General features: G+C 37.1%; 1 protein-coding gene across 1 annotated transcript in view; it reads left to right on the forward strand.

Annotated features, from left to right (window-relative positions):
- LOC106868185 (zinc-regulated GTPase metalloprotein activator 1) overlaps nt 1-14,415 on the forward strand; it is a 51,978-nt gene that overhangs the window by 15,628 nt on the left and 21,935 nt on the right. Inside the window, 4 exon segments of the mRNA XM_052970295.1 lie at nt 1,467-1,526; nt 2,010-2,047; nt 2,427-2,473; nt 4,750-4,840. Coding sequence (XP_052826255.1) covers nt 1,467-1,526; nt 2,010-2,047; nt 2,427-2,473; nt 4,750-4,840 — 236 coding nt within the window.

The following is a 14,415-nucleotide window of genomic DNA, read 5'->3' on the forward strand; positions in this document are numbered from 1 at the left end:
CTTGAATCGGCCCCCTTTTTTTTTTTTTTCCTTTTCTTCATTATTTATTTCACGTTTCCCGTTTAATAATTTATACTCAAGAGGGCAGCGAGCTGGCAGAAACGTTAACACGCCGGGCGAAATGCTTAACAGTATTTCGTCTGCCGTTAGGTTCTGAGTTCAAATTCCGCCGAGGTCGACTTTGCCTTTCATCCTTTCGGGGTCGATCTAATCGACTGGCCCCTCCCCCGAAATTTCGGGCCTAGAGTAGAAAAGAATAATTTATACTCAAACCAAGTCTCAAACTCCGAAATATGCATTTAATCTGATCGTCTTCGAGGATTCATACGATTCTGTGTTTTCTATATTTTAAAAAATAGACACATTTATAGTTATCTCAAATTTGTTTATGTGCAATTGCCAGTACACCATTTTGGGTGTGGCCGTTGCCAGTACCGCCTGACTGGCCTTCGTGCCGGTGGCACGTAAAAGCACCCACTACACTCTCGGAGTGGTTGGCATTAGGAAGGGCATCCAGCTGTAGAAACTCTGCCAAATCAGATTGGAGCCTGGTGTAGCCATCTGGTTTCACCAGTCCTCAGTCAAATCGTCCAACCCATGCTAGCATGGAAAGCGGACGTTAAACGATGATGATGATGATGATGAAGGTATGTGATTGAGCAATTATCGTTATAAGTTGATTATTGACCAGCAAATGACTGCTTAAACTAATATTATGCAGTTAAATAAGACCACATTCTCTTTGTAATGTAGCATTATGAACATATTCTCGCAGAATGTCTGATTGACCGTTACAGTATGTTGTTCATGGAAAAATTCACTTCAATTTCGTTTAGTATCACACTGTTGGACGGTGGACGGTCCATTCATAAGGACATTTGTAAGGAGACTCACTAAAATGTAGTGGGAGGAAACTCAGTAGTACAGAGTTGCCTCCCTCTAAAAGTGTCTGTCTTGACGCAGATCTATAATTTACAAGAAATCTTAGCCGTAAACCTTTTTGGATATTATGTGCCCCTTACTTGGTTCTAGGACACTGAACTGCCCCTGAATTTAGATTAGAATCTAAAGGAAAGATCAGTAACATTATGCCTATAGCTAAATGATTGTCAGAGAAGCAAACTTGAAAAGAACACACACACACACACACATACACATGCATGTACGCACATACATACACACACACACACACACATATTGTTCTCCTATTACATCCATGTTTAACTCTGTCAGATGACACAAAACATGTCGTATACATGTATAATATTGCCAAAGGATTTGGGCATCAGATTTAGTTGCCCTTCCTGTTATTAAGTTTTCATGTGAATCTTATTAACTCTTGATGAGTTCTTTGGTCTTTTATTAACGAGCCCAGCACTACCAGGGTTTAACCTCCATTATTTTCACCATCTTTATGTTTCTACCTCTGCCCCTGTTTGACTTTTGCCTGTGTCTTCTTTCTTCAGGACCAATTGCATCAATATTTTGGGTGGATGAAGAATTATGCAGTGATATATACTTGGATGGTAAGTAAATTCTGTACACATATATATATATATATATATATATATAAATATATAATATGTGCTTACCAACCACATGGTTCCGGGTTCAGTCCCATGCGCGGCACATTGGACAAGTGTCTTCTACTATAGCCTAGGACCGACCAAAGCCTTGTGAGTGGATTTGGTAGACGGAAACTGATAGAAGTATGTGTGTATATGTTTGTGTGTCTGTGTTTGTGCCCCCACCAACATTGCTTGACAACCGATGCTGGTGTGTTTACGTCCCCGTAGCTTAGCGCTTCAGCAAAAGAGACCGATGGAATAAGTTACCAGGCTTACAAAGAATAAGTCCTGGGGTCGATTTGCTCGACTAAAGACTCAAAACTAGCGATTCACATTGTAACCTCTAGAAATAATGGATTATATCTTGAAATATTTTGTCTTATCTTAATTTTTAATGATTTGTTTTGTAGCTTATTTTTATTGTTTTTCTACTTTTTACAGGTATAATCACTATGATTGATGCCAAACATTGCTTACAGGTAAGATTATTATTATTATTCTTTTGGAAAGGAAATTGAGAGTGGAGAGGGAAGTGCTGTTCTCAAGTGAGTTTACTGAAAGGTGGGTGGAAGTTGTGAAAATGGCAAGAGTGGATGGTACCCCTCTAAGTGTAGACCTGTGAGTCAGAGAGAAGGAATTGGAGAGGGCACTTGCTCTTGGGCTGGTTATACGACACTGGCATAAGCCATGGGTTATGGTCTCACTTGGCTCCCTGTATGTATATATATATATATATATATATATATCCAAATCCGTAATCACATGCTGATATGATATTTTTAATTAATCCATGCCGAAACTAATTGATTAATAAATTCATTCTATTTCCTCAGTTTTAAAGTTTGTTTTTCTTTGCAGCATCTAAACGAAGTGAAAAAAGATAACCTGGTTAACGAATGTGCAAGGTAAGCCAAGGTCAGCCAAGACATTGAATTGAGTGTAAAGTAGGGAGAGTTATTTAAGAGAAATAAAAGTCATCTGTTTTTTCCATGCTGGCATGGATCGGACGGTTTGACAGGAGCTCCAACCAACAGCAGTATGGGAAATGAAGGTCAATTGATGGTGATTATAAACCAGTCTCCCCTGTCTGCTTTGGCATAGTTTCTGTGGCTGAATCCACTTTCTAATGTCAGCCATTTCACAGAGTGAGCTTGGTGCTTTTTATGTGGCACCAGCACTGGTGAGGTCACCAAGTAACTTGTAAGACAAAGAGACTCCCTCCCCCCAGCTGAAGTGATGTGGGGGTGGGGGTAGTATTGAAGTTGGTGGCTTTTTGCTTGATGATGAAAGGTTAAAGTATGGTAGACCAACAGGAGCAGATGTCTTTCTTGAGAGGAGATATAAATTTTACAAAGGACATAGATTGTTTACTCACACATGTATTACATACTTACTGGATAGCCATGGCTGGAATGCTCTTTGATTATTAATTGATCCGTTCAATCAGAGTTGACCAACAACAACAATAATAAATAACTTCAATAACACAGTCACCATGACTTACAACCTTAACAATCACCTCTCTCATCACCATGACCACCACCACAAATAACAACAATTCTACCTCCAGCAACATCACCGCCACCACCACCACCACCATCATTATATTCATTGTCCCTTAAAGTCACATGACTACTGCTACTGCTAATTCTATAACACTGTCAGTACATTCAACAAGGACCATGGCAACAAGTAGGAAGAAAAACAGAAAAAGAAAAAAAACACCCCAAAAATAAGAAGAAAAAAAAAAGAAATGGCCAACAGTAAAGAATAAATTCAATTTTGAGGCATTTTTGAAGTTTGAGAATCATTTCCGTTGAAATGTTGTTGATGTTGTTCTTAATGCTGTTGTAAAGTTTGTAGCTAGCAGTGATGATGATGATGGTGGTGGTGGTGATGTTGTTTCCTTGCAGTGTGTTCTGATGAGAAAATGATTTTGATTGTGGAGATGTTGCTGCAGGGGAAAGTGGGGGTTTTTTTTTTGTTAGTTTGTGTGTTTTATTTGTCCACAAGTTTTTAAACATAACTACAGTGATTTTGTTCCACTTACTTCCGCAGATACCATGTCATTGCATGAAGATTATATTCTTAAAACTCTCTTTGTGTGCATGTATGTGTATGTGTGTGCATATACATACATATATATAATAGAAAAATGTTTCAAAAAGAAAGTAGAAACTACACGTGGGAAAGATATGGGGAAAGTAAGGAGAATAAAGATAAAAATGCACATTGAATATCAAAAAAATAAAGGCTTTTTTATGAAAAATAGTGATAAATAAATACAATTAGATGAACTGAGGTAGAATTAAGAGGAATAAAAATCATTATTTTGAATTGTTAAAGAGATTCAAAGTCAGGTACATCAACATGTCAGATGTCAGAATGGCTGGTTACATTAACATGGGGTTCACAGTGATGTAAAACAACCATGAAAGTAGCAAGTGTTGGTACAATACTGTAGAAATCTAAGCACCAAATCGAATTTAAACCATAGATCTGACTTGGGGTTGGTTCTAGGTGTGGTGTAGGTATAAGTAAGAACTGAAATGGGGTTTAGAATTTACAACAGCTGTTTCATTAGAACTTTATGGATGTATTCATAGCATAAATCCACCATTTTCAAGTAAAAATTGAAACAGGTATAAACAGGTGAGGTAAATTTTTGATGGTGTCATTATCCAACAACAGATAGATAGGTCATCATTCAATGTCATAGGATATCCTTTTCTAACTGTTGTTGGTTGCCATCATCAAAGTTTTATATCCCCTGTTTATACCTGTTTAAAATTTTTGTCTGAAGATGGTGGATTATATGTTATGATGCAATCTCAAGACAAAGATATCTTTATGCTCATGCACATACATACATAAATAAATATGTACATATTTATCAATTAATAATTGATAAAAGAATAGGAGTTACATAATCACCTTCATTAGCTTACAGCTGTTTCTGCTGTAAAAAAGCAATTCAATCAGAACTAAGTGCTCGTGCAAGATCATATAGTTTCCTCAGAGCCATTAAAATGAATATATATTTGCACGCGTGCGTGTGTGTGTGTGTGTATACATGTGTGTGTGTGTGTGTGTATACATGTGTGTGTGTGTGTGTATCTATATATATAGCTATATATGTGTATATATATATAATTGTCTTTTACATTTCATATGCTTGTAGACAGATTGCATTGGCTGATCTTGTGGTTATCAATAAAGTGGATCTGGTCTCAAAAACAGAACTCTCACAGGTGAAGGAGAGAATATCGTAAGTTAGCCAATAATTTTGCTGCATTTGCAACTCTCTCCATCTCCCCTCTTTCTCTCTTGCTCTTCTTCTCTACTTCCCCCTCTCTCTCATCATCTAGTGCCTCTCTTTCTTTTTCTCTCTCTTATTATATTTAAGGTTTTGCTTGTGTCTGAATATTATACTTCAATGAGAATCAAAACTATGAAAGTCGTCTCTTGGGTGGAAAGTGCAAGATTTAATTATTCTTTAATACACTCAAACAAAATGGATTCCAATGGATCTTTATTTCATTTTAATATTCATCATGCAAGATTCTTGGTACTTCGTTAGGAAAGACAAAATCACTACAGTCTTGGAATGGTTGGCGTTAGGAAGGGCATCCAGCTGTAGAAACACTTCCAGATCAGATTGGGGCCTGGTGCAGCCTCCTGGCTTCCCAGACCCCTGTCGAACTGCCCAACCCATGCCAGCATAGAAAACGGACGTTAAACGATGATGATGATATATGCAGCTAGACCCATTGCCTGATTTCCTTCCCAAGACATCTCTGTGACCCTTTACTTCTCTATCTACAGCTCTGAAGTTGTTCCTAGATACCCCTAATCTTTCTCACTACCCAGAATCATTTCATTTGCTATCTGCCCCTCACTGTTAATATTGTCCTCTCCACCCACATTTTGCACTAATCATCAAATCATCTCCCCACAATATGTCTCTCATTCTCCCCATGCACTGTATCTGTCTCTCTCTCTCTCTCTCAGCAAGGTCATCGAGTACAATACCGTGAAGTGGTTGGTTGTGGGGGTGGGGCGTCCAGCTGTGGAGACCAAGGTGAAAGAGATATTGGGGCATGATGCAGTCCTTGGACTCACTGGATCCTGTGAAACCATCCAACTCAGGCCAACACGAAGCATGCACATTAATTAGTGATGATGATGATGATGGTGACAGTGACACCTGTACATATATGTTGGGCTTCCACACAGTTTCCATTTACCAAATTCACTCACATGGCATTGGTTGGAAGACAATTGCCTGAGGTGCCATGAAATGGGACTGAACCAGAAACCTCACAAAAGCAGGATTTGCATCACACACACACACACACACACCTGTCTGTCTGTCTGTTGGTTGATTGAGAGATCAGTTTGTCTATCTGTCTACAAGCATATTTATGTGTGTGTGTGTGTCTGTCTCTGTGTGTGTGTATATGTATATATATGAGTGTATGTATATATATATGTCTTTGTATATGAGTCTGTGTGTGTGTATTATGTATGTATATATGTGTATGTATGTGTGTGTGTGTGTGTGTGTGTGTGTATATATATATATATATATATACATACATACATATAATGTCAATTTGTATTGTTCTAGAGAGAAGTAAGTGCCAAAATTGGTTGGCCAAACTAAGAGAGTGATGATGATGATGATGATGATGTTGGCAAGAAATGACAAAGCTCACACATTCAGTACTCTGATGATAAAGTAAAGAACAAAAGCGAGAGAGAGAGAGTAAATGGCTGTTGGCTAAGAGAGTTTTGGTTTTGCTACATGTATTAGGACACAGCTTTTAAATTCCAATATGCATGGAATCCATACAAGTCTTGATTTAAATAAAAACTATCAAGAAATGAATGTAGAAGATTTTACACACCCTACCAACCAACCAACCAACTGATTTGGTAACAAAGAAACGGTAAAAAAAAAAAAAAAGACAAAAATGGAACTTAAAGAAGGCAGGGTATCAACGGAAAGAAAGTAAAGAGAGAGGGGTGGGTCGGTAGGGTGGAGGGAGAGACATTGTGATTGCCGTAAGATGGTTGCAATGAATTGGAATGTTGTAGAGTTTTCTCTCTTTTTATTATTTCTGGAGCTTCAATCTACATGTGGTTGCCGAAAGCTTCAGAATGTTTGTATGTGTGTGTGTGTGTGGGTGTGTGTGCATGTGTGTATATGTACACCCGTCGGATGTGTGTCTGTACACCCATAGGATATATGTATGCGTGCTTGTGTGCATGTGTGTATATGTAAATTCATAGGATGTGTATTTCTGTATGCATACACCCACACACATAAACATGTATGCACACACACACACTCCCACACTACTTTCACAGTTTGTATATATTTGTGTGTGTGTGTATATGTTGGTGTATTCCTGCATGTTCTGATATCAATTCATTGTGCTCCAGCTGGTCGTTGAATCTATAAGAATCAGTGGTTTTCTATATTACCCCTGGCACTGGTCTCTGATCCCTGGTCAACATCTTCAAAACTTTCAAAGAACCAAAATCCCTGGTTTAAAAATAAATTCCATGGAAATGGTTTGATTCCTGTTTACCATCATAATTAACTGCTGCTGTTGAACCAGTAATGAAGCCTCTAATTGGCTGCGTGACCTACTAGAAATAGCAACCAGATTTTTCTCAATTCTTATCTTATTATCATCTTAAGTCCTGTCATCATCATCATCATCATTAAATGTGCTTTTTTGATGTTGGCATGAGTTAGAGGAGTTGAAATAGGTGGTGAATGCCGAGGACTGCATCAAGCTTCAATGTTTCTGGAATGAAATGAAAGATGAGAGAACAAAACAGACCATTGGTTAGTGGTGTATGAAAATGTTGGTTACGCTTGGTTTGAAGTTGGTAACAGGAAGATGACGTTGCTGGCTGTAGAATCCAGACGGAAGAACTTATGTCCAACCCATGCCAGCACAGCAAAACAATGGGCACAAAAAATATGATTATAATGATGATATCTGTGTGTGTGTGTGTGTACATATACACTGTGCTTCTGCATAGTTTCCGCTACTAACCAAATTTCATTCTTGAGACCACAAGGCAACTTCAAGCTATGGTAGAGAAGACATTTACCAAAGACACTTGCTTTTCATTGGGATTGAACCTGAAAACATTTGGTTGTGATGTAAACGTTATTATCACTGAGCCATGGCTTTTTTAAAATCTGAGACTCCTATTTCCAAAACCTTCTCATTAACTATTTTCTTTCTTTTTTCTTTCTCCCACCCATTCCATCCATCCATCCATTCATCCGTCGAGCCAATGTTTCTGTTTCTCTGGAAGCACTAAATGAGAAAATTCTTCCATTTTGTTCTTGTTATTATTGTTCCCACCTTACTCCCCCCACACCCAACCCAAACTCTGGCACTTCCTTAGAACAACTAACATTAGGAAATGAAATGACTCCACCTTGCCAAGAAGAACAATCTAGAACCAAGAATTTACCATTTCACCAATTCTCCATTTCCTTTTTAAGAAGACCTTAAAGGGAAAAAGAATTTAAATATATATATATATGTATATATATGTATGCACATACGCACGCACACACACACACACACACACATATGTGCACATACACTCACACACACACACACACGCATACATACATATATAAAAACAGTAAACTTTCAATAAAACTATTTTCTTAAAATGAAATACTAACAACAGCAACAACATGCTTTTTTCTGCATGTGTGGGTGTCTGTGTGTTTGTTGGTACATGTGTGTGTGTGTGTACATTCATGAGTGTGTATGTTAGACTGTGTACATTTTTATGCATGCGGCTATGTATGTATGGATGTATGTGAGTGTTTGTCTTTGTGTAGATAAAAAAAAAAACTCTAGCAACAACAACAAATATAAAGATAAAAAAAAAAGTTAATAAAATTTTCAAATAAGACCATAAAAATAAATTACTTGGAAGAGAGTGAAATGAAATCTGTTCGTTTGCATATCGTTTGACTTTTTGTTAGTGTAAGGAGTGGAGGGGGTGGTATTTAGGATGTGTATTTGTGAGTGGGTGGAGGTTAGAGCACCCCACCCAAATACACAGACAGCTATGCATGCGCAGACATACACACATATATGTACACATGCATACATAGACATAGAAATGCACATACATGCACACATGCGTATGTGCACGTGTATATATGCATGTGTGCACACCTCTCGCATACTACATACATAGCTATTGCACACACAGCTCATAAAATAAGAACCAGGCTTAAAAAGAAAGTAAAAAATGAAAATAAAGTCCCTGGGATCGATTCATTTAACTAAAAATGTTTCAAGGCAGTGCTCCAGCATGGTCGCAGTCTAATGTATGATATGTAAGCACATTGATACAAAACAAGGTGGGGAAAATAGTACTTGAATACCAAAGGTAGAGTAAAATATGATTTAATTAAAGCTGAAAAACAGTTTGCAAAGATTTTTCTGGCTTTAATAAAACAGCATCTTTTATTTTATTTTATTTTATTTTATATTATATTATTTTATATTATATTATGTTATGTTATATTATGTTATGTTATGTTATATTTATGTATTTTATAAGGACTTAACACTTTATTCATCTTATTTCATGTTTCCAGGACTATAAACTCTTTGGCAGAACTGATTGAAACCACTTATGGCAGGTGAGTTAATTTGGATTTTTGTTGTTGTTGATATTCTAGTTACTCCTTGGTTTGTCCCTGATTGAGAAGACCTATTGATCCAAGGCATTCCACACGACCACCCTGTCTTTCTTTGAGGGACATAGGACTATATTGTTTGATGCGTTCTTTCCTTCTACTTTCCTGTGTAAACATGTCTGGCCATTGGGGAAATATTACTTTTCTTGGAAACGGATGATGGTTGGTGGCAGAAAATATCCTTCAAACTTTGACTCGCACAAGCATGGAAAAGTTTACATTTTCAAAAAAAAAAAAAAATTTTTAGGAGGAAAGAAAGAAGTGATGTGGAGAGGTGGAAAAATAGCAGTTAATGAAAGGAGATTAATTGATGGGTTGTTGTTTGGCCTCAGCCTACTTTAATGAATCAGATCATGCTGTCATGGGTTGGACGACTATTTATGCTTATGGATGTTAATCTATGTTATCAACAACGTGTATTTCTGCAACTATACAAATGTGTAATTGGTGTGTGTTTGAATGTATGTGCATGTGCATGCATGTGTGTGTGTGTGTATCTGCGTGTGCATATAGGTGTCTATGTTTATATATATATATATACATATCATCATCATCATCATCGTTTAACGTCTGCTTTCCATACTAGCATGGGTTGGACGATTTGACTGGGGACTGACGCTACCAGATGGCTGCACCAAGCTCCAATCTGATCTGGCAGAGTTTCTACAGTTGGATGCCCTTCCTAATGCCAGCTGTAGAAACTCTGCCAGATCAGATTGGAGCCTGGTGCAGCCATTGATATATGTATTGCATGTATGCATGCACATAGATTCAAAGACACACCATTTACACATAGATTGCCAAGATGGAGGGGTTTGTTTAGAATTGTTTGCAAAACAAACATCAGGGCAGGAAATTAACAGATAAAGATAAGCACCACACTTCTTTCTGACAAAGGATTAAAGTTTAACGACTTATCAAAAGTAATACAATTTACCCAGAAGCTATACAATATTGTGTGCATGTTTTTTTGGGGTTTTTTTTTTGGTTTTTTTGCATGCCAGTGTATATCTATGTGTATGGTGTGTATATTTAGAAATAAGCATGCAAAAATATACAAATATGCAGAAAAATATCCTTTATCAAAACTATAAAGTTTTACTGACAGAAATCTATCAGAGCCCTGAGGTAATAAAGAAGCAGCTACTTGTTAGTGCATGTATTTTGGGTGTTTATATGCAAGGGTGTATATTTATATATATATATATATATATATATATATATATATATATATATATATATATAAATATATATATATAAATATATGTATATAAATATATGTATATATATATATATATATGCATATATACATATGTATATGTACATACTTACATCTATACATATATATGCATATGTGGGCACAGGACGTCATGAAACGTGTACAACAAAACAATACGAAGTACGGGTGCACAGAATATGAGCTATTTTTTTGAACAACGAAATACATAAGTGTAAAACATAGAAAACAGATGTTAAATAATGATGATGAGGTTCTAGGCCAAGGTTTAGAAATTTTTCCAACCCATTACCCTGAAAAAGTCCTTTTTGTTATGCTCTCCCACTGCTCAGAGGGTGAACGACAGTGTTGGATGTGACAGGATTTGAACTCAGGTTGTTGGAAATCAGAGCAAATACTGCAAGGTTTTAGATTGGATGTTCTACTGCCTCTGCCAAATCACTAGTTAAATGGTAATGAGGAAGATGATGATGCTGGTGATGATGAAGAGGACAGTGACATGATGATGATGAAAATGGCAAGGATAAAACAATAATGACTTAAGGCTGATGATTTCTAATTTTGTCTAATTGTAGAAATTTGCAGGATATATTGTGTTGACAGTTGAGCAATTTATTGTCATTAGTCTCATTGATAAATGTTTGGCTGCTAAATGAATTTATCTGAAACATAGTAGGGTTAAATTGACCACTCTCTCCTCAACTATATCTATCATTATTCCTGTTCTTATTACTGATCGGTTATAATTCAAACTATCTCCTTCTCCAACTGAAGTGCTTGTATTTTGTCATTTTTTGAAACACTGCATGATTTCAGTATATTTATCCACAGATATATTCTTTCACAGATTGCTTTTACTATTAAAATGTTCAAGGTTGCCTGATGAAATGGTATAGCTATGTAATAATCTAATGTTATGCAATATCATGTAATATGCATGGTTGAATAAATAGCCATACTGTGGAAACATGTGTAGCATAAATTGTTCATTTATGTTTCTTGATTCTGTCATAGGCTGTAATATTTGCTGCATTTTGTTGTTACATAAATGGATTTACAAGATGCTTAATATCATTATACAAGGTCAGCATTGCACTGACTGCTCTGTTAAGCAGTTGATTGGTTTTCAGTATTTTTGTATTCTTCAAGAGTACCCTGTAAGCCAAATATAGGTTGGAGCACTTCTAAGTAAATTGCCAGGATCATTTAGACCCCTGCTATTTGACACACACACACGTGTGTGTGGTTACCATCATCATCATCATCATCATCATCATATATAATATAATATATAATTGAAAGGTAAAGGTATGAAAATACTTTGTATACTCACAGCTATGCAAGTAGAGCAGTGAGCATCCGTGAGTTTTCATGAGCATGTGTAAATGTGTTTGCATGTGTGTGTGTGTGTGTGTGTGCGTGTGTGATTGTATGTGTAGGTGTGTCAGTGAGTAAGTATACACCGTTACCTGAAAACGACTCTCCTCCTGCAGATGTAATTATTTGTCCCTTCTATCATCTCACATCGTTTGCACCCTCAGGTAAATAAACAGTTATCCTAGATAAACAAAAACAAAGTTAGTCTGTGTTTTCATTTCTTCCCTCTTTTCATTTCATGCTTTATTTTTTAATTTGAATTATTGTTATTATTATTTTTATTATTATTATTGCTATCATTATCATCATTCTTGTTCTCTTCTGTCATCTTATCCTCATCAGCTTCTCTTTTTCCCTATTCCCCTCCCCCCCGTATCATTGTTGGTGTCAAGTTTCACGAGCCGTGCCGTGTGTGTGTGTGTGTGTGGTGGGTGAAAGGCAAAAGCCTGCACGTGCACAATGTCTTATCTTTTTGCTCTGTCACTCAGCTTGTTCTGCAGAACAAAGTGACAAACTTTGGCTTTCATCTCTCTGAGGTCAATCAAATATGCCACCAGTTATGGACTAAGCTGAAGGCTGGGCACCAGGATTCTTTCAGCTTTGTCCTTCTCCCACTTACAAATTTGTGGCATTTTCTTGCTACTAGAGACCAAGTATCACCGAATCAAATGTGGTAGAGTCATGATGGGTTACCTCTAGTTCAGTTCTGATCCTCAGATGAAGGGCAGCACCCAATGTCAAGGTGCTCCTTTAACAGTTTTGGGTTCTGTCCCACTACACAGCACCTTGGGCAATTATCTTTTATTATAACCCTGGGCTGATCAATGCCTTATGAGTAAATGGAAACTGTGCAGTCTGTCTCTGTCTACCTATCTTTCTGTGTGTCTTTGGGTCTGTGTGTGTCTCCACCACCACTTGACAACCAGTGTTGGTTTGTTTATGTCCCTGTGACATAGTGGTTCAGCAGAAGTGAATGACCGAATAAGTACCAGATTTAATAAATAAATAAATCCTTGGATTGATTTGTTTGACTAAAATTCTTGAAGATGATGATGCAGCATGGCCAGAGTTCAGTGACCGAAACAAGTGAGACACAAGATAAAGGGCAGAGGAGAAAGGGAAACACTCAAATCCAATTTCAGGGTCCACAAAAGACCAGAGACTTGGCTAGAATACCTAGAACACAGTGGTCTCCACCCAAGGCCCACTAGAATGCAGTTAAAGACAGAAAGAATCTCTTCATTGGACATTCAGTCAGTGTCAGTCTCTGAAACATCACTCGTAAAGCTTTTGTGAATTCAAGGATGTGATTCAGTAAGTGAATTGATGTGTTCTGTTAAGATTTCAGACCTTTACTGTCAGATTAGAGAAGATGAGATGTTAACCAACTGTTGTTAAGTAAATAGCTGCCTAAACTTAAAATTTTCTTTAAAATATCTGAAAAGTGGATTTTTGCAATTTTCAGTTGACAGTTTTTTTTTTTACATGGTCTGAGTGAAAAGAATTGATCTTTAGTGTCTGAGGGACTCGAGACAAAAGGGATGAAGAAACGTACTTTCCAAGATATGGTATCAAACCTATTTGGAATGATTTGCTCTTAAAAATAAAAGAAATTCAATATTTTGAAAATTTCAGAAATTGCTTAAATATTTAAAGGACATTAAAATCTGACTGGTATCAGCTGTTGAGCTCAAATTTTCAGGAATTACTCTTATTATGAATACAAACAATTGGTGTAAATTTGAAGAAAATCTAAGAGTCTTTGCAACGGGCCCTTGTTGAATTTTACTGGTATGACTGGCTCCCATGCTGGTAGCACGTAAAAAGCACCATCCGAATGTGGTTGATGCCAGGTCCACCTGACTGGCTCTCGTGCTGGTGGCATGTAAAAAGCACCATCTGAGCGTGGCCAATACCAGTAACCCCTGACTGGTTGCCATGCTGGTGGCACGTAAAAAGTACTCTCTGAATGTGATCGATGCCAGGCCTGCCTGACTGGCTCCTGTGCCGGTGGTATGTAAAAAGCACCCACTACACTCTTGGAGTGGTTGGTGTTAGGAAGGGCATCCAGCTGTAGAAACACTGCCAGATCAACTTGGAGCCTGGTGCAGCCATCTGGTTCACCAGACCTCAGTCAAACCATCCAACCCATGCCAGCATGGAAAACAGACATTAAATGATGATGAGGATGAGGATACAAACACAAGTAAGCATATAGGTGCAAAACAAACTGGAAAGAATAGTACTCAAATACCAAAGCAGAGTAATTATCTTCATCACAACTGTCTGATGAGCAATCATGTGAAACTGTGAATAATCGTTTGTGAAGATTTTTTTCAGCTTTAATAAAAAGTGTGCCTGTGTGTGTGTGTATATATATATATATATATATATATATATATATATATATAGATAGATATGCAGGGCAGGGAATCGTCAATTAGTAATAAAATTAATCAAAAATATCGCTATCA

This window comes from Octopus bimaculoides, chromosome 8 (assembly GCF_001194135.2).
Source record: "Octopus bimaculoides isolate UCB-OBI-ISO-001 chromosome 8, ASM119413v2, whole genome shotgun sequence".
In the NCBI taxonomy this organism is placed as follows: Eukaryota; Metazoa; Mollusca; class Cephalopoda; order Octopoda; family Octopodidae; genus Octopus; species Octopus bimaculoides.